The 25,611-nt window shown below is 24.7% G+C and overlaps 3 protein-coding genes and 1 long non-coding RNA gene across 6 annotated transcripts; 1 reads left to right on the forward strand and 3 right to left on the reverse strand.

Moving 5' to 3' along the window:
* Window positions 1–757: 757 nt before the first annotated feature.
* Window positions 758–14,045, reverse strand: LOC107999177 (C-Maf-inducing protein). Of its 3 annotated transcripts, none has more exons than XM_017058869.3 (9): window positions 13,588–14,045; window positions 9,012–11,033; window positions 6,259–6,444; window positions 5,080–5,669; window positions 3,275–3,364; window positions 2,943–3,195; window positions 2,610–2,867; window positions 2,134–2,434; window positions 758–1,824 (listed from the first exon to the last, which is right to left on the reverse strand). In XM_017058869.3, exons 2-9 carry the CDS (start codon window positions 10,308–10,310, stop codon window positions 1,700–1,702), a joined length of 3,102 nt encoding a protein of 1,033 aa, XP_016914358.2. In that variant the 5' UTR covers window positions 10,311–11,033; window positions 13,588–14,045; the 3' UTR covers window positions 758–1,699. The 3 variants fall into 3 exon arrangements, with proteins under 3 accessions (XP_016914358.2, XP_061932812.1, XP_016914360.2); XM_062076828.1 differs by having other exon boundaries at window positions 9,012–13,512; XM_017058871.3 differs by lacking the exon at window positions 13,588–14,045 and having other exon boundaries at window positions 758–1,285; window positions 1,724–1,824; window positions 9,012–13,502.
* Window positions 6,440–7,556, forward strand: LOC107999179 (uncharacterized). Its single transcript, XR_001766312.2, has 2 exons — window positions 6,440–7,086; window positions 7,397–7,556. It is a non-coding gene; the product is annotated as an uncharacterized LOC107999179 (long non-coding RNA).
* A 2,551-nt stretch (window positions 14,046–16,596) lies between the features above and the next one.
* LOC107999193 (xaa-Pro dipeptidase) lies at window positions 16,597–24,928 on the reverse strand. The gene is made up of 9 exons (XM_062076829.1): window positions 24,452–24,928; window positions 22,724–22,922; window positions 22,414–22,653; window positions 21,599–21,660; window positions 21,474–21,518; window positions 18,082–18,351; window positions 17,431–17,875; window positions 17,041–17,192; window positions 16,597–16,947 (listed from the first exon to the last, which is right to left on the reverse strand). The coding sequence occupies exons 1-9, from the start codon at window positions 24,484–24,486 to the stop codon at window positions 16,902–16,904; spliced, it is 1,494 nt and encodes a 497-aa protein (XP_061932813.1). The 5' UTR covers window positions 24,487–24,928; the 3' UTR covers window positions 16,597–16,901.
* On the reverse strand, window positions 18,537–21,122 carry LOC114577708 (FAST kinase domain-containing protein 3, mitochondrial-like). The gene has a single exon (XM_028667359.2). The coding sequence runs from the start codon at window positions 20,815–20,817 to the stop codon at window positions 18,649–18,651; it is 2,169 nt and encodes a 722-aa protein (XP_028523160.1). The 5' UTR covers window positions 20,818–21,122; the 3' UTR covers window positions 18,537–18,648.
* Window positions 24,929–25,611: the final 683 nt, after the last annotated feature.

A 25,611-nucleotide genomic window follows, 5' to 3' on the forward strand; every position in this document is an offset into this window, starting at 1 on the left:
TATTTTTTTTAAATTAATTTAATTTTATTTTTCTATTATTTGTCTACAATATTTTTTAATTTAATTTAATAATTGAAGCAAATAATAATTAATTATATTTTCATTTATTTATTTTTTTTCTATTTCATCATATTATTTTACTTTATAAGTATTTATTTAATAATATAGTAAATTTTTATGTATTTTTATTCATTTTACTATTTTCTAAAAATATATAACATATCAAATTTTTGAATCTTGAAAATTTAGTGAAAAAAATCAAGAATCAATCACTTCTAGAAAAATTCTAAAAAATTATTACCCTTTCTTTAACACTTTGTATTTTCATTGAGATTATATTTTTGTTGATAGTGTACACATAATTTAAATTTTTATTTTATAGATTCGATTATTAAGTTTAAGATAAGTTTAAGATATTTTTTTTTTAATTGAATATCTTAACAACAAGTTTTAAAATTTATATTAAAAGAACAAGTTGCAATGAACAAGTTCTTGGCTATTTTATTCTGTGGTCCAACTGAAACCAAAATCAAAAAGAAAATATACATTCAGGAAATCTATTTTCACTCACAGATCTATTCGATGTCCTGATATCTGCACAATCAAATCGAATCTCAATTAAATGCATATTTCTGTTCCCTTTATAAAACTACATTTATCTAACTATGTAAATCACATTCGAAAAAATGTCTTTCGAAAGAATGTCCGTTAAATAATATTTACAAAGAACAAAAATGAATTTGAGGAAGAACAAAAATTCTGCTAGATTGATTTTAATAAATAACTAAATATCTATTATAAATATAAAATAATAGCATCATATAACGAATAAAAATTCAATAAACTTTCAATAAATTAAAGTCTTTATATTCTATTCATTATTACGTCGATAAATTATATCTGTCTTTGAATTAAAAACTTTAAATTAAATAAACTGAAACACATAGGATACACAAAAACGCAAGGCACTTGGAGACTTGCACTTAGCCGAGTATAATATCCCATCTCGAGTTCCGAAGAGCAAGTCCCTGCGCCATCGATGTCCTCTTACTTATTTCCACATGGATCAACTATTTATAGAGTCGTTACGAATTTTCATTCTCAGCTATTCTAACTCTGACGCGTGTCCTCGAACGGATCTTCTTTTTTATTTCCTCTCTTTTTTTCTTTAACCAAGATAACAGTTCTTAGGCAGATACTTCTTGGAAGTTTCCTCATTCGTTTTCCTTGAATAAAATCTTCTGACTCTTTCAGGCTTTTATTGTGGTCCTAGTCACGTGCTTTTCTATTTTAAATCAATTTTAACAACATTGTAAATATTTTTTCATTCATGCAAACGAAGAAGACGATATCCACACTTAATAAATCTCTCTCTCTCTCTCTCTCTCTCTCTCTCTCTCTCTCTCTCTCTCTCTCTCTCTCTCTCTCTCTCTCTCTCTCTTTCTCTCTCTTTCTAAGAGATTCCATCTATTTCGATTTCACCATCCGTATATTATTATCCGTTAGATTTAAATAACATTCTTGTTTCATTTATAAAACAGTTACACACGAAATGCTTCGAAATAGTTTGAATCGTATGTTTTACTGCTCGAACCTTTACTTCATTTATCTAAATCTTATCTAACGAGCTTTGTCTTTTCTCTTTGATGATGAAGTTATTATTGGAATAATTCAATTCAATATAGGATAAAAGTTCTGGTTACCAAGCATCCGTATATCTTACGTCAAACTCTTGCAAAGCTGGTAAACATTTCTTCAGGGATTCGAACGTTTGAACGGAGAGCTTGGTGCTGTTTAGATTCAATTTCCTTAAGCTCGTTAACGCTAAATGGAAAAATAAAATGAACATCGAGGTTAATCACAAGAGATATAATTTGGATTTTTCATTAATTGAAATTTAGCAAAATTAATTCTAGTAAATATTATGAATCAAATTCTTAATTTATATTGCTTTATACTTATATATTTAATCTAATTATAATGTTATTATAAATATATATATATTTTATGTTAACTACCAAATTAATTGGATATTAACTATTAAAATTAGGTTGCAATAACTAAGAGTTCTATCATGCTATATTCTATTTTACATTCTATCGTTCTTCTATTTATACATTCTTCTATACTTACAGGCTAAGGTAGAGATCCCTTTATCAGAAACAGGGGTTTCACAAAGATTCAGAACCTGCAACTTTTGCAGATGTTCACTGATCATTTGTAGGCCTGCATCACCAAACTGTGTAGCCCACAAGTTTAAATGCCTTAAGGCTGGTAATTTGATTAACTGCTCAGCGCAAGCTGAAGTGACCGAGGTAAAAGCCAAACTGAGATATTCCAGGCTACCAAGAGCTCTACCATTCAAAAGAAGGGCGACGTCTGCATCTGTTGCACGAGCTGGTAATGTTAATCGTCTAGGACCTCCTTTTCGCAGCTTAAATTTAATCAAGAAGTGAACGAAAATTATTATATAACTCAATAATATTCACAAGAAATACTTATTCTAAATAATTATATATAAATAATTATTCCAATTTTTTTTAAATATCTTATATTAATTATTTATATATAATTTATCTTAATTAATATCTGTAACTTATGTTACTCACCAGTTGCTGTAAATTCTTTTGTCTTTGGCAAAGAGCAACATAACGTTCTTTACCCGAGGTGGTCGATTCCAACGCACTGACTATTTGCAATTTAGCTTCTTTACTCGACAACAAATGCCATTCTAACATCAAGCAAAGAGCTTCTTGGGCAGCTTCACAATCTCTTACCGCCAATAATATGCAATCATCGCGTACCTGCTTGGTTAGCCAGCTGATAAATTTCTTTCTTCGGCAACAGCATGCCAGCAGAGTTGTTAGCTGAATGCAAAACATTTGGAACATTAATATTATAGAATGATAAAAAAAAAAGGAAATAAAAATAAAATTACTTACCATTTCACCGAACAATTCTCCTTGATCAGGGCAATCTGGACTGGATGGCGCAGCAATATGAATCCATCCAGGTCTAGATTCTCTGACCGGAAGTAGAACACGATGAACAACACACCTCGTGTCTTTTGCCAAACGGTTTATCACGCACATTAATATAGATTGTTGAACCTCTTTCAAAGCAAAAGCTTCATCCGGAAATGGCACCGGTTGCAACAAAGCACCCATTTCTGGCCTCCAATCGGCATATTCTGATCTGAAAAAAAAAAATTAACAATCAATTCTTAATTCAGTTGAAGATTTATATTTACTTATATTTATGATAATAAACATACGCAATATTTAGCACCAACAAATAACAATCCAATGGAGGTAAAGTTGACGATTTCTCGTTTTCTGGTAAAGAACGTTTGGCCACTTCAAACCTGTAATTAAAACATGATCAAATTAGTGCGATAATAAATTACTATTTTTTATTCGTTCGCGTATATGTATGTGTTTCATTTAACATCATTAACATGCAAGAATGTTCTCCACTGCGATTTATTTCATATCGTAGCAGATTTTTTTCTCTGAACAGACGTGCTTTTGGCATATTGTGACATATGGAATTCTAAATCTTACCTCTTTATTTAAATGCTCCTCTGCGTGTATAAAAAAAAACAAGCTGACGTATTTACAAGCCAACACAAAAGTAACAGCTACTTCAAGTTGGAAATAAAAAAATTTCACTTGAATATTTTTTTTGCTTTTGATCCTTAACAACATATTGTTGAAGAATAAGAGTCTGAGACTTTAATGGATTACTCGTTGAGAGGGATAAAAAATTCTTGATCAGCATAAAACCTGAAATAAATTTTTTCGGAGAAAATGTAACTTTTTATTATTGTATGAGTAACATGTTAAATTTAAATAAAATAAATAATTTAGAAATTTAATTATTTAATTATTTAAAGATATAAAAGAGAGATATTATACATAATAATTAAATATTATTATCAATCAAAAATCATAGAAACGCAAGAAATCTTTATTTTTGCTTTCAGAATATATTCAGAATATTTTCTTTTATTCTATTCTATTTAACTCATCTTTATTTCTTCTATTTATAAAAAAGATTGTGTATCCTTAAAATCTTAAACTCTTTTTTCTTATATAATATTTTGTTTAAATAATGAAAAAGAACGCAACATATAGTACAAAATTATATTAACGTAATGAATAATCCTCATAATAAAACAAAACATTGATAAAAAAACATTGTATAATTTACTATTAAGGATAATGAATTGAAAATGAAGCAATATATTAATTTCATTTGATCTAATTTAGAAAATATTTTATAATGTAGTATGTAATATATTTTTTAAATAATATAATATATAATATAATAATAATATATTATATATTATGTTTTTATGTTAAAAGTTGGAAAGTTTAAGCAAAAATAAAATGAAAATGTTATTAAAAAAAAAACTTTAACGTCAAACTGTGTGAGATTTTCCGTAAAATTGTTTCCAAGCAGCTAACTAAAGTCATATTCTTCGCTAAAGGGTTTAGTTTCTGCACTTTCAAACAAGATACGCCAGAACATCCGTGCCTTTGATACTCTTTAATGAAGCATGGATAAAATACAGGGTGAGTCACGCAATTTTACAACGATGCACTCACCAAGTGCAATTAGTCTTTTTTTTTTTTTTTTTTTAAATAAACTCATACATTTTCTTCAAAAATGCATCTTCGATATCATTCTATATGGCAAATATTATCATAAAATATTTAAAAGACATTTCGTGTAAAATTTCAAATCTACTAATTATCTATTAATCTTAATTCCGATCCTCTTAAAATCTCGAACATAACACTGAATTTTGAAACTATAATATAAGATCAGTCATCCGATCCCACCCGAATTTTTCCGATCCTTCCCGAAGTTCGAGTTCGAGACAAGGACAAGATTGCACGCTTCTTAGCACATAATTAGAAATCTATAAGCATAATGCTAAACGTACAATTCGCAATTTGTAAACCGTCAAAACTGATCTCTCTAAATACAATATCCATTTAATATAACTCCGTACGATGTAATCACATCTCTTATACGTAAGTAAAATGAAAAACAAAAAAAAAAAAAACTCACCTATGAAAAATCGCAGCGACACAGATAGACACTAAATTAGGAAGCACCCTTGGATGAGGACAGTCGCTGCCAGATCCGTGAATCGAAGCAACGTAATCCCTAATAGCTTGCTCTCCGTCTGTCGCGTGTAGGGAGGCTATAAACACTTGTAACAGTTTCCTCATATCCAAAGATTTGCCGAAATCCACCGTGTGCTTTAAACATCTCGTGATCGCCGGATTTATGGCTGTAACCAAGGACGACTGCGGATGTTGTTGTGCCAACTTCACAAGGACCTTCGTCAAACAAACCGGAAGCGCTACTTTATCCAAAAGTGGAGAGACGACGGAGAGGATAACCTCTGCCCAATGTTTACGATCGTTTTGATATTGAGATATTTCCTCGCTTGACTTTCCCGAATTTTTTTCCATCGGAGATTCGACAGCAGAATCTTCCAGATGCTTCGCGACGGCTTCCAACGGTGCTACCGACACTCTCTCGTCTTGAAGTGACGTCCATAATGCGAAATCCACCATCGATTTTAACTCCTTGATGATCACTTCCTCCCGTGTATTTAGAGACACTAGATGCTGATATTTGAAAATACTCCTCTGAAAATTTAAAAACAATTAAATATAACTTAACCTATGATAAAATAAAATCCTTCATTTTATATATATATATATATTTTGGTATTATTCGATAATTGTTAGAAATACATTCTCAACAATTTTTTTATGTATTTCATTATTATATAAGTCGTAACAAGTAGATATGTAGATGCAAATTTTTTAACGGACATTCAAACCGAACTGGGACGAATCAGAAAGAGACGGAAATACCGTCTAATTGCAATATTTGTTCGTTATAAGCTTAGCTATAATAAAATATGACAACTGGTGAAAGATAAAAAAGGATTTAAAATTGAAGAATTTGAAAAAAATTTATAATATATATTTTAGCGTGAAAATTGTTTTATCGAATTCAAAAGATTATGTTCGATTATGAAGAATGAAAAGAGCTTGGTCATTTGTGTGATAAATGTAAATGTTCAAATGAAATTAAATCTCTAGTTTTTGTATAGAAATATTAAAAAAAAAAATCGATTATAAGTGGGGACTTAAAAAAAGAATATAAATTCTAATCTAAAGATAGGAAAAAGAAAACAATGAAAAATATTTGCACTAAGAAATTTATTACCTTCCACAGTATCGAATGATACCATTGGTCCCTTGTATAAGCATTATTCGCTTGGAGAAGAAGAGAACTGTTTGGTAGAACTATGCTAAGGCAGTTCTTGTAGGTAGGATCCCATCGTGTAACAGCATATTTCCGTATATCTGACATATTGCTATACGGTATCGGTTGTCGAAAAAATCCCGTTCGCTAAAACAAATTCCATAACAATTAATAAATATATTTAGTTGTTAAATTTATTTGGAAAAAAGTTTATTTTAAAATCGAATATTCTATATCAGCAACGTAAATCATAAGAATCGACAATACCGACGGTGCTTCATTGACTCGGTTTACACACTGTAACAAATATAATTTTGTAAAATGAAAAAGTGAATGTTCCAAGTTAGCTGCTGACTTTTCACACTCTAATTTATATTATTTATAGCATAAAACACGGAACGTGTTTGCGTGAAATTGCAACGCGTGTGATTCTCAACGTGTACACATGCGTTGTGTAAACATACACATGGTACAGACAAAAGGGAGATGCACGTGCGTATATACGTGTGCGTGTGCTTCACTTGCGTCAAAGCTGACCCTGAATGCGTCTCGCGACCGCTTCAGATTACGCTTGCATCGTGAAAAAGACAATTTGATTTATTTTTCATTTTTCTTTTCCTTTTTTTTGTGGTCATCTGATAGAGTAACGAGTTTCTAATCCGGTTATATGTATTTCGATACAGGATTGTTTATCCACGTTAATGTTCACATTTGAATATAGTTTCGAACGAAAAAACAAACGTTACATTGGAAAAAAGGAAATGTTCGAAACGGAGGAATTAGTAACAGGTAGGTGATTCTTTGAATATCATTGAATTTGTTAATAAAAATAAAGATTAAGTTAATAAAAATCTAAATTATTAATAATATTATTGTAACGTGAATAAGATTGATTGGAAAACAAATTTTAATTATTTTAATTCCTCACTTACTTTTTCACAAGTGATGTAAATTTATAATAATAAAGGAATAAACGATTGCTATCTCTTAGCTTTACGTTTCTTACACAAAATATAATTCGTAATTTAAATTGCTTAAAATTGCTTCAATAACGCGACAACTATATTTCGTCACGTGTGATGACGGTTCTTTGTTTCAGTTAATGGAACGTGTAATGTCATTTGCCGTTAGATTTACAAATATGGAAATTACGAAGATATCATTATACCATTTTATTCTAATGGATATAATCAATTCGACTTTTTGAATGAAATTTTATATATATATATGATTTAAATATATTTGAATTTTTTACTTTATCGCATTGTTTTCGATCTTTCTGTGAAACATTTGCAATATAAAGTAATGTGAAACAATACTAGAATAATTTAATCGCGATTAAAATATCTACATCAATTTTAACTTTCAACAATTATAAATTATTAATTATTAACTTCTAATAACATCGTGATTACGAAATATTGTTACAGCAATAATTATATTTATTATTATTATATATAACATATGTTATATCGTGTATTATTTAATATACTAATAATTATTAATAATTGTTCTCTTAATATTATACATATAAATTATTACAATGAATTATATTAGACAAATGAAATTCAAAATTGATATTTTTTTTGAAAATATTTAAATTCCTTTTTCTATAAAATCATAAGTATTCGTTATATTATTGAATGAATAATATATATTTTAATTAAACGATCATTTATTGCATTAAAATTAAAAAAAAAAATTATATCGATACTCGAGTTCATAAAAATTAAAAAATAATATCAACGATTCATTTCAATAGTGAAAAGTAAAATAAAATATTTAAATTACTATTACTATAACAAAAATATCTAAACTGTGATATTTATACAAAAAAATAAAGACATCGAAAGAAAATTATTGATATAATATGTAAAATTGTATAAAATTTGTAATTTTTGTGATATCTATAAGCCGTTTGAATTTGATAACTACATGACATCGCATGGCATTAATTTGATTAATTGTATACAAAACTCAGTTGATGCAAATGATTAGTTTGTTTTTTAATTTTTATCGGTAAGTCTATTTTGCTTGCATATTAATGAATATGAAAATTATGAATTTTATTAAAACTTTTGAATCAAATAAAGACATGTTAATCATTGAAAAATATACAAGTAATAGACGATAGAAATTTCTTTGATCTTTTAAGTCGATGTACATAATATGATCAATGAAATGAAAAACATATTTCTTTGGATAATGAAAACTTTACCTTTGGGCCATTGATGACGCACATGACACGAAACTTATTAAAGTTAATTATGTACAAAGATACGATACATTATGACATGCAAAATATAGAGGTTCGCAGTTTATTTCTATGAAAATTTCAAATTTACATTAGAATGAACAGAAATATAAAAAAAAAAATTGAGTGAAGAAAGATATCTAGCTTGAAATAATTTTAAATTATATAATCTGTCTAAATTTTATAAATCTATGAAAATTTAATAATTTATTTTTAACAAAGTACAGTATGTAATTCAAAATTATATGTTAAATATATATATTGATATATTTCAAATATTTAATATCGAAATTAATGATATAAAATAATAATAAAAAATAAAATTAAACATCTTCCTTTAAGCTCTTCAAATTTATTTTTATTTTCAAATTATATAAATATTTTAAACCATTTAAATTTTGTCCAACTTATTATTCAATATATTCAAATATAACGTAATAATTTATCAAGAAAAACTTACCGTTTTAGAGGAGATGCAGGTATCGTTCAAATAAAGATGATGCGTTTCCCATCTTCTCAAGTATTTACTCGATAATATTTTTTTCACCAGATTCGTATAATTCAAAAAGCACACTTGAATATCGCCCTCCTCTATTGGTTTAAACCTAGGCCCAACAGGACCTGGACTAGGACTAGAACCAGAGGATCCGCTAGTTGGCGAGCATCCAGCACTCTGCCTCTCCAAATTAGGACAAGACCTCGCAGCAGGTAAACAAAATGCGCTTTCCAAACTCTCTGGTTTTAATGTGTCTATTCTAGAACTCTTTTCCACGTTAAACGAGTTACAAGCGTCGACCGGTGTGGATTCGGCGCTTGATCTATGATTACTATTCGAGGATAATTGCGGGGAACTGGTACTCGTCATCTCTTGCCGCATAGTTCCACCATTCACACAGAGAAAATTGTAATAAGGTACAGTTGACGAAGATAAACCACCGGTAGATGGGCCAGCAGGGCTCAACGGCAACGAGGACCCTTCCTCCGTCTCTGTTTCCGTTTCCTGATTGAATATATTCTTTTTCTCCGACTCGCTGAACACATTTTGCAACGAGGATATATCGTTCTCAGAGACGGCCGTCACTCTCGAGTTTCTTAGCGCGTCTTCCTCCGAGTCCACGGAATCGATCAGCACCGACGGCGACGAGTTCGTGAGTAACGTCGTCGTTTTCCCGCTTTTGTATTCTTTCTCTTCGTCCCCGCGTTCTTTGTTCGAGATAGGTGATATGGGTTCAATCGAATCGTCAACCGCATCCAAGCTGTCTTCTTTGTTGTTCGTTGAATTGGAGGAATCATTGGAACGAAGACGAAGAAGCAATTTCTTGCACCGTCTGTTACTGTATGATTGTTTTTCCGGTATAGAGGAAGGAATCACGTGGTGATTCTGTTCGTTATCTTTTAAAAGTATATTGCGATCGTTCGATTCGTCTATACCATTCTCGACGATGATCACGGAAGTCGGTGCCGTCAAAGAGTCTGGACCAGGTGACAACGTCTCCGGATCCAAATAATCCGCTTTAATATCAGGAAGCGTACTGTCCGTGCTACTAGTGTCAGAGACCAGAGGTTCTTGATCAATATACCCGATTGATGAGCCAGAACCTTCACTCGCAACTTCCGAATCTTGTCCATCACATTTAGAACTTGAATTCTTATTCACTGGAAGAATGATACTCATAGAGGAAGTCTTTGTTTTGTTAGAAGACAAGGAAGATACAAGCACGCGTGAGGCGCGTGTGAACGGTGTTTGGAAACAAAACATGTCGACAATCAACGATCCCCACACGTTATTATACACGCACAAATGTTTGTTTCCCGTTTGCACAATACTTAGTTTTTTTTTTCTATTTAAAATTTTCGTTTAAAATTTTGCTTGATCACTCCGAGGTATCTTTCACTGACCCAATTTGACCCGTGCCATTTTCACATTTGACGTGGAACGATCGACACTGAGCGATGCAATCAAGGCAATAAGAAGAACGATGTTTCTTGACCGACGTTAAATCTCAAGGAGAGGAACCTTTGTCCCGAATTCCGCGTAGAAAAGTCCGCGTTCGATGTCCCAATTTTCCTCGACTCGCTCCTAGAATCCCTCGAACCGCGTCAATTAAGCTCCAGTGAATCTCTCGACCGACCTAGAAACGGTCGTTCACCGCCACCCCATTCAGACAAAGCAATTCAATGAGCACGGTGACATACACAGGGTTGCACAACAATGACATCGAACCAACAACGAATCCTCGCGCATTAGGACATACTGATTTATATCTGATCCGCATATATAAGATAACTTTTAAAAATAATTAAACCACACTGTAATCGAACGTTTTCTTCATGCATTGTTGGCCACAGCACATTTTGCCACGAAACGACACGCACCACTTGTTTTCTCTTTCATCTAGTTATTCCCGTGATTTTCGATTGTGCCACGTTCAATCGAATCACGAAACTAATCACTCATTCGGTGATTACCACGTTTCTTGCTCTGGAAACAAAAAAAAATGAAGAATAGTTTCAGGCGGCAAAGAAGAGTACTATCTGTTCGCGCGTGTTGCATGCACCAGTTTCTCTCTTTCTATCTCTATCTATTCCTATATCTTTCTCTTTCTATCCGTTTCCATGACAGAACGAAGAGGAAATATGAAACGAGCACCAAGTTTGTCGACGAATTCTCTTTCTGGCCGACGATGAACGACAAATGAAAAAAGCGAAAAAGAGAGAGAAACAAAGGGAGGAGAGAGGAGAGAACGAGAGAAAGAGGGAGGCGTGTTTCCGACGTGACGCTTAAATGTCTGACACGATTGTGAACAAGCACAGGTGGGGACGTGCTTGGGGTTAAGAAAAGGAGAGAGGGCGTCGCGGCGCTCAGCGTTTCGCGGCCGATCAATGACTAGTCGCGAGTTCGCTTCGAATTATCGCGTTTCTGCTACTTACTCTTCTCTTTCTCTTACTCATCCCTCTCTCTTTCTTTCATTTTCTCCCCTTTTTTTTTTATTTTCAATATTCATTTCGTTTATCTTCTTTTATCATTTCTATTTCGTTTCTTCTTTTTTCTTTCTATTTTATTCATTTATTTCAAGTTTCATTTTAAATGGTAACCGAGAAAAGTAAATTTGGCTTGTGTCTGGGGTAAATATACTGATACTGTTTAAAATTATTCAAAAGGTTTTTCCGAAAATAGTTTCCGACAAATTTTCCTGATTCTTTTTTTCTACCATTCGCCGGATTTCTATTTTTATGCGATTCACAATATACACAAATGGAACGTGAATGTTGTTAATGAGGTTATGATACATTGCTTTTTCGTTTTAAGAAGTATTTGTATATCTCGTACAAGAAAAAATCAATTCCTTTTTTTCATTTCTTAACGATATGCAGCATGTAGAATTTATGTACAATATGTTTTATAATATTTTCATTATATTTATTATAATCTAATGCGACACAATAATTAATAATAATAAACTTATATATATATTTTTTAATTTTTTATGCTATCTTTATATCGAAATCAAAATAAATATCTTTATTTTAAACTTCAAGTTAAAGTATTTTTATATTGTTGTTAGTTTATATTGTTGAAAGTACACAAAAAATCGTCAATTTTAATATTCTTTGTATATAAATTTCACCGAAAAATAAGTTTTATTATTAGAATAAAATTAGATTCTTTTAAATATTGATTATTGAGTTTGTTAGCTATTTAATCTGTTTTAATTTTTTTTATATTATTTTATAAGAATTGGTTTTATAGAATTGTATATATTTATTTGTCATACAATTTTTATAAATAAATCAATAAAAATAAAACAATAAATTTGCTTCTCCTTTAAATGAAAATATCGATTTCAAAGATAATTTCGTCGATTTTAATGAATTTTATTTTATTACATAATTCAATGCATCATTTCAGATAAAGTATGTCAGATTTTCACTTGAACTTGAGAAACTGATAAATTTATTTTCAGTATTACATTACTTATGTCTCAAAGATTGATTGCATCTCGTTCTGCATTGAAAAAATAATATTGGCAATTATTTGAAATTAATATATATAAAAATAAAAATTAAAAATTAAAAAGGCTTAAATCGAAATCGTTATTTTTAATTTATTGACCTGGTTCGATTATTCACTCGAATGATATCATCATAAAAGTCACGTTTTAATGATGTAAAGAATGATATTTATGAGAATTTTGTCAAGAAACACTGTAAAATTATTAATAATTGAGATCCAATTAAATTTTTCTATAAAAAATTAAATAATAAAAAATGTTACATAAAAATAATAATCAATCTTTCTTATTCTTTCTTTTTTCTTTTCTTATATTAAAATATTTAAAAATTTTTATATAAATAATCTCAATTAATAATTAATTTTTTTTTTTAATTTCAAAAATATATATATTTGATTTTTATTAACAATTAAATTATTTTTATTAAAGTTATTTAACAGTTTTTTTATAATTAATTACAATAAAAATGAATTTGATTAGAAAATGTTTCAATTATTCATATTACATCTTAAATAATTTATTGAATAAATTTTTTATATTAAATTTTTGTAGATGAATGGTTACCTTCTTAATTTCTATATATAATAAAATTTTTAACATTTAAAGAATTATATTTAATTGATTTCTATTAAATATAATATTAATTAAAGTATCGTATAATAGATTCAATATATCTTGAGTATTATAAAAAAATATTTATTATTAGAATTAAGATCTTTAATTATTTATTGATATTGATTATTTATTGATACATTCTTGATTTATTTTTTATACTGATTTAATTTTGTCATATTTGTATCTATCTGTGAAAAATTTTGCTACATGTATCTTTTATGTTTTGTATATATCTTTGAGAAATCGTGAACTTTTTTAATTTAATTTGCAAGATTTTTCTTCAATTCTCACTTTAAACAATACGTCAGCAATGTGTACGTATTATTACGACATCTGTAGTTACTATTTAGAATTAGTTTTTATTTGAGCTTATTATAACCACTAAAAAAATAGAATTTTTGTACTTACCTAATTTTTTACTTTAACTATATTTTATTATTTTATCAAATTTATTCTATCAAAACTTGATATATTCCGTATATATTCCGTTATAATTATATTATACACATAAGCGAAATTAAGTTGATATTATAAGGTTCGAAACATGATTATTGCATCATATCCAACCGATCACATAAAGTGGAGGTTTGTTTAACATCTCGAATCATTGACATCGCAACCTCGTGACGAGGTTTCGACTACCACTATTCCGGTCGTATGATGCAGCTGACTGTCATATATTTACGTTGCGTCAAAGGCTCATGTTTATAAAGCTTCCTCATTCCTGTACGTAATAGAAATCAATGTAAACGGTCCGTCGATTATCGATTACCTTTAGCTTGATCGTTTATGAGTTAAATCAAAGCTTATGTTCGCAATGAAAAAATAAAAAGAAAAAAAAAGAAAAACTCAATTGCTAACCAAATTGCGAAAAAAAGAAATTTTATTATAGAGATTATTTTTTAGTATTTTTTTTTGCCATTATACGAAAAACATTTACAATTTCAATGGAATTTAATCATAATAATTAATGAATTAATTACAAAGAATTATTATAATACTATTTTATTAACGAAAAAAATTAAATTATAATTATATATTTATTATTTTTGTTTCGCAATTTATGACTTTACATTAATATCTAAATCACAGTAAAATAAAATTTATTAATTTTTAATAAAATATTTAGAGAATTTTGAATAAAATTTTTAAATAGTAAAAAAATTTATAAATTTTAAAATAAATTAAACAACTAATGAAAATTAATTTTTTTTTAAATATTACAATCAATTCGTTCATTTTTTTTTATTTAGTAAATACTAATAATAATTACAAAATTTAATGTGCATCTATCTCGCATCATTACAGAATTGTGTTTAAAAGAATGAAAAGCATTGCATTATGTTTTTGATTGGAAACTTGATTTCACTTCCTCAAAGAAATTTCCTGTCGAAAAAAAATTGTTTCGTATGTAACCTATTATACTTTACATGCATACTATTCAAATTAAAATTTTCGAATTAAATGAATTTCGTTCAAATATTGTGAATAACTATATATATACTATATATTGTATTTACTGAATTCGAATTTTAATTAATATGCGCATAAAATAATAATTTGTGAAGAAAGAAAGAAATAATAAATAAGTAACTATACTATTACTTTTTCTGAGTGATAATATACATATATCAACTGTAAATCTTTAATTATTTTTTTTATAATTTAAAATAAAATAATAAAATTTATTTAAATTTTTTCAATTTAATTTAAAATCTCGGATTTTTTTATTATTTAGATTACTTTTTTTTTGGTTTTATTTTTTTCATAATGAAATTATCATGAATAAATTTTATTTCATTTATTAAACTTTATTTTCTATATTTATAACTATTTAAATCTTTAATGAATTTTAAAAAAAATTTTAAATTTAGATTTCAAATATTATTAAATATTTATTTAATCTTTTAATAATTCTTTTCCATTATTTCATTTCAAAAATTTATTAATTCTCTATTTACATTATAATTACAATAAGAAGCTAAATAAATAAAAAAAATAAAAATAATTTGAGTTCTTTTTAAAATAAATATTAATTTTCTTATATATAAACATTATTAAGAAAATTTAAAAAAAAAATTGCACATTTAAGATTATTAATTTTGCTTAAAGATTTATTAAAAGTTAATTGCATTACAAATTTTAATATTTCTAATAGAAAAATTAATTTATTTATTCAAAATTTTATAATCATATGTTTTATCTATTAATAATTCGACTAAGTGTAATTAAATTATTATATAAATTATCTTTTATTTCATTGCATATAAAATTTTTATTTTTAATCATTGATTATGACTTTTTATTGATGATTAATTGTTTATTACAATTTATCAGATATTATTATATTCTTCATTGAAAAGACGGGTCATATCAACAAATATCCAATCCTCTTTCATTTTTAATATCGATAACAGAATACATACTATGAATCTTCATCATTAAAGAAGAAAAGAAATTTATTATTTCTCTTTAATTTAAAATTTAAACATTTATTTTTTTAAATTTCATTCTAATTTTAAATTTAATTTTTTTTTTCGTAATTTTTTTTCGTAATTCAAATCTTAATATAAAATTATGTAAAATATGCTATATAAATATTACTTCAAAAATTTTATTCAAAAAAAAAAAAAATTGGAATAAAGAAAAAATGGAATATTTTAAGATAATCTTTATCAACATTCTAAATAAGAATTGAAAAACTTTATTTCATTTTATCAATTAATAATAATTTCATCAATTAAATAATACATAAAATGTATATAAAACACATTTTCATTATATATTTTTAAAAATTCATAATACATAACTTATTAACTATTATATAAATCTTTTTTAGTTATAAAAAAAATTTATATTTATTATAAAATATATTAATATATTATAGAACAATGTACATTCTTATACACACAAGTTATAAATAATTTCTAAAACAAACGTACCACTAATGCACATATAAAAGCATTTAATAAAAGAAAATAAAATGAAATTTTACAATAAAATAATACTTATATATTTTTCCAATCTTTTTCGATGTTCTTAGGATATCTACGAAGAAAACCACACGCGTTCACATCGCGACCATGACTGTAACACCATACCCGATAATAACAGCGCTCAAGTTCCCTTTCAATAAACTTAAGATATCGCATCCAAGGTTACATTTAACACTGTTTCTTTCCAGCTCTCTATCGTCTAACAAAAAATTATTATATACGGATTGAAATTTTTATGAATTGCATAGAAATTCATGCATAAAAATTTTCTTTTTATTTAAATAAAACATATTTTGTTAATATTTAAGAATTTTATTATCCAGTCTTAATTAAATATATATATATATATATATATATATATATATTATTTAAATAAAAAAAAGAAACACGATATATTTTTTAACAGAATAAAAATATAATATTTTGTAACATATCATAAATAATATTTTTTTATTTATTTATTTTTTTATATACAATTTGTAAAGGAATGATTTAAATTTATTTAAAATTAAATTTTATATTATATATACATAAATATATATATTATATATATATATTATTATATATATTATAAACAATTCATGTAAAAATATTTTTATAATTTTATATCACAATTGTTCTTATATCTTATAAACAATATGTAAATAATGATTCTTTACATAAAATTCTTAATTAAATATTCGCACATTGATTTTTATCACTGAGTTTCCTTGTCGATAATTGATTTCATTCATAATTTTTTTTAGCCATCCATTTTTCTATTTCTTCAACACTTTAATTAAATTTTTTTTAAATTAAATTTTATAAATTTTTAATTTAAAAAATATATATTATTTTTGCAGTTTAAAACTAGTTTAAAACTTACGTGCGAGGTACATCCGTTAAATTTTTTACACCAGTTTCTGTTATAAGAATATCATCTTCAATCCTGATACCACCCGAACCACGGAATCTTTTTAATTCTTCAATAACAATAAACTTTGATTGATTTGGATTTTTCAATGCCGCATCTAATAACTAAATAATTAATTACATTTTATATCAATCATAATCCATATATCCAAAATTAATTTAATGTTTATATTAAAAACTATAATTTTTCATGAAATAAAAATCGTATCATTTATATGTATATTTAAATTGAAAATTTTATATTATTATTATATATGATAGCAAATTTATAAATTTAAAAAATTATAATATTCAATATTTTATTTATCTTAAGATTCAATCAAGATTCATGTGTTTTACTTACACAGTCAATAAAGTAACAACCAGGTTCAATTGTTAAAACCATACCAGGTTGTAAAACACGTCCAGTTCTCAATTTTCTTAGACCTGGAGCCGATGAACGTTCTGGATGTCCTGGAAGATATCCACCAACATCATGAACATCCAATCCCATAAAATGTCCAAGCCCATGAGGTTGGAAAATTTCATTCAATCCTACTTCTATCATTTCATCAACATCGCCTACTAACAAACCATTACTCTTTAATGAAGCTAACATAGTCTTATTTGCTAAAAGATGCATATCTGTCCAAACAACATTTGGCTTTGCAGCATTCATTACTGAATTACGAGCAGCCAATACTGCATTGTATATCATCTTTTGATCTTCTGTAAATTTTCCATTAACTGGAAAACTGCATGTAATATCAGCTGCATATCCACAGTAGTTTCCACCCATGTCGAAAAGGCTTATAAAATACAAAAAAATATTAATTTAATTTGCAAAAAAAATTTCATAACATAATATTTTATTATTTTCTTATAAAAAAGATTTAAAACTTTTTTTATTTTATGTAGCATATAAAATTATAATAGGATTTTAAATCTGAAATTAATTTTATTTAAAATTGCACTCAAAATTTAACTAAATTTCAAAAATTATATCAAAACTTACCATATATCACCATCATTCATAATTTTATTATTGGGTGCACCAGCATGTCCATAATGCAATATAGAAGCATTATGTCCAGATCCACATATACAAGTGTAAGATACATGTCTACAACCTCCCATGGAATATACATAATGCATAAAAGCTGCTTCTACTTGAAATTCTGCAAGCCCTGGTTTTACCATATGCATAATAGATTTGTGAGCATCTGAACTTATTTTAATTACATATTCCAATACCTCAATTTCTTGTGGAGATTTTATAACTCGACTATAAAGAAAAAAAAATATATGTATATATTTTTATAATTTATATCTTATAATAATATTAATATATAATTAAAATATTTTAATTATAATTTATATATTAATTCATACAATAATATATAATTCAATATTAAATTATAATATAAAAACTTTTAATAATTTTCATTATTTTATAAAAAATTATTCAGCTTTCGTCTGCAAAAATTTTTATTCTATACATTGTACAATGTATTTGATTTATAGATTACTTTTACAATTTTTATCAAAAATAGAGAATTTTTTATTTTATATTTTCATTTTGTTATAAAGCATTTTCTGCGGAATGTAAACTTTTTAATAAATAAGATGACAATTCATTAGATTGATTCCAAAGTTCCTGAATTGTTACATAATCTAATGTCATAATTTTAAAACCTAATTTTTTAATGTGCCTTTTTCTCATTATTTGAGGTCCTATTAAATGATGTGAATTTCTACAATAATATTCTGGTAAGTAAATAAAAACTGCAGTATTTACATTTCTTTCTTGATCTAAATTCAAATGAAATACTGATGTTGATACCATGCGTGGATGTATTAAAATATCAAGAACATAGAAGTTTATAAGAGGTAATCGATTCAAAATTACATTTTTACTCAATTTTTGTTCCCCCCCTACCAAAGATGCCAATGGTTGATATATTATGTTGACTGCTTTTCTAACTCGAGCATCTAAAAATAATGGTTTTTCTATTCTTTCCACAGGAAAATACAAGGATTGATATTCTTTGGATTCTAAAAACATGGTAGTATCTAGTAATTTCAATTTATTTCTTATACGATTAAAGAAAACAGAATGATTTCTTAAATGAATTTTATGTAGCAATTGTGAGATAAATATTTTATCAAAAAATTTTACAGGATATTTTTCTAAATAAGTACAAGAAAGAAAAATATCTAAAGCATCATCTAATTTTAAATCATGAAATTTTGTAGATAAAACTTCATCAAAAACTTTCCAAAATTCTTTGCTATTTGGTGGTTGCACATATAACAATCCAAATGGTGTAAGAATAGAAGGCAATAAAGAAGTTGATATATTCATTGCATGTTTGATAAAATATTTTCCACATTCTGATAAAATAGATTCATTTCTGACTTGCAAATCTTTACAATAATTCATTATTGTGGCTATTAATTTTGAGTTATCAATATGTGATGCTTTAGATTTCAAATAATTTTGTAAAGTATTTTCAATTTTATCATCAATATAATCTTTTACATGTAAGCTATGTATAAAATTTATTAAATCTTTTTCGCTACATGTATTCATATTTACACTTGCCCATTTACTAGCACTTATTAAACATCTCATTGCAGAATTATCATCATGAAAACAATCTAATATTTCTGCAATTTGTGTACCAGTTAATTTCAACCAACAGTCAGAAAGTTTTCTTTCAAGAATAAGTTTCACCATATTTTTACTCTGATTAAAACATTTTAACAGTTTAAATAATGCTACTAATGTATATGTATTAATCTCTTGTTCTTGAAGCAAAATACCAACCCATAATGTATCTATTGATTTACGATATTTAGAATCCTTATAAGATGATAAAATTTTTATCAAATTTATTAATTGTGCAGGTGAAAACTCTCCATCTGTTGCTCGACTTAAAGCTTCATCACACATTAAGTCTCTATATATGTTTCTAGATGGGCTAATTTTATCTTTTTTTAAAGCTATAAGTCCTTGTATTATCATCTCAGAATCATTACTATTAATAATTAACTTAATCAATTGTTTCATTATCATGTCTCTAGTTGTGTTATCAACATCAAATTGCCTACTTTTTTGCATTTTGTTAGATTTCTGTTTAAACCAATTATTTTCTAAATTTATAACTTTTTTTAATCCTTCCAAAGCTACTCTGCAATTTATTTCTTGTGAGATTTTATTTTCTAACATTGGATATACACCATTGGTTAAGTTAAATAGATGTAATCCCTCTAATGTCCCTTCTACGTCCAAATCTTTAAAATAATCAAGATCTGAACAAAATAGTATTGCAGTTCCTTCATCCGTTTCAATATCTATTCTTCGATTTAATGGTTTATTCTTCATAGTATTATTATTAGAATTGGCATTATTTTTATTAAATGTAATTGAATTATTCTTTTTAGATATATCAAAAATCTTGTAACAATTATCAACAATAGAGATATTTTTTGAATTTTTGCTATTACATATTGTTTCAATATCTTTGATTTTTCTAACAATTAAAGGCACTTCTTGTATTTCTAATCCTTCTTCTATAAAAATGCTAGTTTGTGTTAGATTTTGTTGTCCAGCATATTTCCCAGAGTTGGATTCATACCATCTTCTAATAAATTTAGAAATTAAAGTAGAGGATTGCATGTGCATTCGCATTAAAAATTTTGCCCATATATGACCAGCTAGTATCATCTGCATAGAGCATAGAAGCATCTAATAAGATTACGTTTAACAATAAATTTTTCATGTTTTATTTAATGTACCTTCTCTAATTATAAAATGAAAAGAAGCAGCAAGGAATATTTTTTTAAAGTGTAGTAAAATTTTTCGTTTTGTATTAAAATAACTATATAACTAATATTTATATTCTAAAACAATTTTCAATGATACTTTTAATTTAATTTTGAGTTTATAAAAGACATTATTAAAAAGCTTCATATAAAAAACTCGTGACAAATATACGAAAAATAATTACGATACATATCGATTATAATAAATCGATTGTTGATAAAACAAATCGATAATTATAAAATTTCGATAGTAAAATTATTTTTAAAATTTAATATAAATATATAATAATATAAATAATAAAAAATAATATACATTATATAAAATTTAAATAATTTCGTATAAAAAAACAGATTTAAAAAATATAATAATTTAATAAATTATCTTTTTTTATAATTTATCAATTTTATAGTAAAGTATAGTAAAGTATAATAAAATATTAAATATATTATACACTAAATTAGAATAGTTATATTAAAATATATTATACAATAAATTTAATTTTAAAATATAAATATAAATTTTAAGTTTAATTATTTCATTAATATATAATATAATAATTAATTTTATTTAATACTTACCATTCACATATTTCTGGATATAAGATTTTATTGTCTACTTTAAATCTGTAAAATATAAGTGAATATAGATAAAAATTTTTTTAAATATATTAAAAAAAATTGTAAAAAAGAATTGTAAAACATACTTGTCAATACCATCAAAAATTGCCTCTTTTGTCTGCAAACCACTATCACTGTTTTGACCATTCTAAAAATACAAAATAAATAAATAAAAAATAAAATAAATAAATTATAAATATTTTTATAAACTTATATTAAGATAGTTATTTATTTAAAAAACTATATATACATAGATGGCATTAAAAAATCAATTTTTCAGTATTATTTTTTGTAAATATAATCAATTGAGATACACATTTATATTCTACATTTGTATTCTATAAATATTCTACTTCTCAATATAATTATTATTTCTTTTTCTTTAAATCCAATTAATTAAATATAAAATATAATCCAATAATTAAAATCTGTAAAGCATTTTCAGAAATAAAAATATAAAAAAAAAAATTATAATACCAATTTGTCTTAAAATTTCAAATAGACATATTATAAAAAAATCTATTTTTTAAAATTATGATAACAAATTTTATCAATTTACTACTTTAAAATACAATTATCAATTTTTACTTTCAAATGACAATAATATATATTTGCAACATAAATTTTTACATGAGCATTATTTTTTTAAATATGTATAAGAATATATATTTCAGCATTATTTTTCAATATTTCAAAATAAAATTGAAATTATTGCTTGAAATTTATATTGAGATTTTGTTAAATTACATTTGTACAAGTTATAAAAAATTTATTTTTAATTATATTAGCCATCTATATATGTGTATGTGTGTGTATATATATATATATATATATATATATATATATCAAGCTCTTAAAAAAATTTAAAAGCAAAAAATGTTTATTTTAAAAACTAAATTACTAAAGTTAAAAGAAGAATTGCTTGTTTTGATTTTAAAACATTAGCTATTTCATCAGTATAATAAGTTTCATCTATTGCATATCGTTTTCTAAAGTCTTCTAGATTATGCAATTTTCCTTCCCAAATTGCATATTCTGCTGGTAATCTTGGCACAAATAAAATGGCAGTTTCTGTTGATAAATCAAGAGCACCATAACATCCTGGTTCTTCAACACCAAAACACCATTGAAAAAATGATTCCTAATAAAAAAATAATATAAAAAAAATATTTATTAAAATATTGGTATATGAAAATTAATAATTTACTTACTTGTCTAAATGGCCAATGTATATCTGTATCATTAAATGGAATTTCAACTCCTCCTTCAAGAATAATGAAAGTACCTGTGTCTGATACTTTTTTATTTGCTTTAATACGTTCAATTAATCTCTTGCGATTGTTTTGGAAAAGAGACATGGGTACTTTCAAAGTATGATTTCCCCTTTGGAAACAAGATTCTATTCCATTCCTAAAATATAGTATTTTCATGTTTATCAAATAGAAAAATAAAATAGTGAAATTAAAATTTTACTATTTAATAATAAATTTTATAATTTTTATTTAATTTTTATATATTTAAAAATATTTTCTTTAATATTAAAAAATCAAAATAAAAAAAAATATATAGAGAAGTAATTATAAGTAAGTATTATTTAGATATATATATTATTAAATAATTAATTTATAATATAATATTTAACAATAATTAAAATGAAAATTGTAATTAATAAAAACTGATACAATTAATTAATTTGAATTAATTAATAAAAACTGTATTAAAAATAATATTTTCAGGAAAATAAATAATTTAAATTAACAATGATAATAACTTTTTCTTAATTTTTCTTAATTTATTCAATATATATACAATTTACTTACAACTAAATATAGTATTATAGTATTATAGTATTATAGTAAGTACATTGAAGAAAATTAAATGTATATTTTTTTTCAATTATAATTACTTATAAATAAATTTAAAAATATACATTAAAAATATATTATATATTATTTATTAAACAATAATTTTAGACAATTATTGTTTATAATATATATTGATTATAGACAATAATTTTAATAAAAAATGTATATTATAAAAAGAAAAAACAAAAAAATAATATAAATTTCAAATTAGAATTTTAATTCATGAATATAATAATATTACAAGATTTATTAAAAACCTATTTTAAAATAATTTTAATATCTTCATTCTAATGTATAAGTATTTCATAATATAATTAACATAATCAGTTATTTGCTAACATATATATTATAATCAAAAAATTAATAAACTATGACTGATTAAAAATAATTAATTCATAAAATAAATCTAATATATAAATATAAATTATGTTGTATTGTATTTATATATATATGTATATATGTACATATGCATGTATATATATATATATATATATATATATATCATATATGTGAAGATGTAACTAATCAATTTTATATATATATATTTTTTTATTAATTTAAAAATAAATTTATTATATATTTTATAAAATAACATAAAAAATAAATTCAAATATCTCAAAAATTAAAATTTTTATTTAATACAATTTAACATTAATTATAAATTAAAACTAATATTAATATTTAATTTCGTTTAACATAGAATTTTTGTAATGACATTTTTGGTAATGAGTTATCATTCGTGTTTTGCGTAAAAAAAATACTTTTTCACATAACCTCAAAATTTGTAATATAAAAATATCATATTTTACATTTTCGATTCAACATTAAATATTTATTGTTTTTATAGAATAGGACATGTTATATTATATTTAATAAAACAATAAGTTGTATAAATATAATAAGAACAATAAAACAAGTTATAATGCAATAAAAAATAAGATAATAAATAATAAAATATTTAAAATATAACGAATTAATTTATTATAACAATTATATATTTTATATTTAAACACAATTAATTTCTATTTGATAACAGACATATATAATAATAATCAATAAATTATCTATACATACAAATATGTAGAATCCGCCATATTAATTTCTGTCATTTGTCAATTTGTAGATGATTATTTTTTTTCAATACTAATTGAATGAAGTTTTTATAACGAAATCAACAACTTGTATAATATCTAAATTATGAAAATGTTATCAATATTTATAAAAGTACTATGCGAATGCACGATTCACGACCCACTTTATTATCTTTTATCTACAACAGTGTAAAATGAAAAATCACGTGATGAATTACGACAGACCAATAATAATAATATTTCTAACTTTCACGTAATAATATAAAGTGATTTGCTTTTATTATCATTAGATATATATTTTTGTATATCATATATGTATATTATATGTATATCCAATTTATTATATAAAACATACTGAATTGATTTCAAATAGAAATATAATTAATATATAAAAATTATATTCATGTCACTAAATTATAATCTAAAAATATAAATAATAAATAATTCAACATTTTATAAATTTAATCTTGAAATTTTATATCTTAAATTTTTAATTAATAATTAAGATAAATTATTATTGATATATTTCAATGAATAATTATTCTTATTATTTTAACTTTTTTATTGAAAATTATATGTATATAATTTTATATAAATATATATATATATATATATATTTATATATTTCTTTTTTGTAATGCAATCAATTAAAATATTGTTTTCTAATAAATAATTTTATTGTGTAATTACATGATATTATTTGGAATTAGATTATGCAATTGATTATTTTAAAACATCTTTTTATTAATACAAAGTTGATCTTCATTATTTTAACATCATATATTATTTCTAATTATTATTTATTTACAAATGGGCTTTGTGCATAACTGCTTAATAACAATTGATAAACGATTGTAATTTAATTCATTATATAATAATTCATTAGAGAATTCTTTGTATACATATTTTCGAATTTTTAATTCAAAATCAAATATCTAAGATATAACTAATAATCATTAAATGTGTACATGAATTATATATATATATATATATATATATATATATATATATATATATATATATATATATACATTACTTACGCCAGAAAGAATAATTTTAACTATAACTATTTATAATCACACGTTTACGTATACCGATTTCCGTTATCATCTATTTCTAAGAGGTGACGCAAACGTTTCAATC

Source organism: Apis cerana, linkage group LG6 (genome assembly GCF_029169275.1).
Source record: "Apis cerana isolate GH-2021 linkage group LG6, AcerK_1.0, whole genome shotgun sequence".
Taxonomy (NCBI): Eukaryota; Metazoa; Arthropoda; class Insecta; order Hymenoptera; family Apidae; genus Apis; species Apis cerana.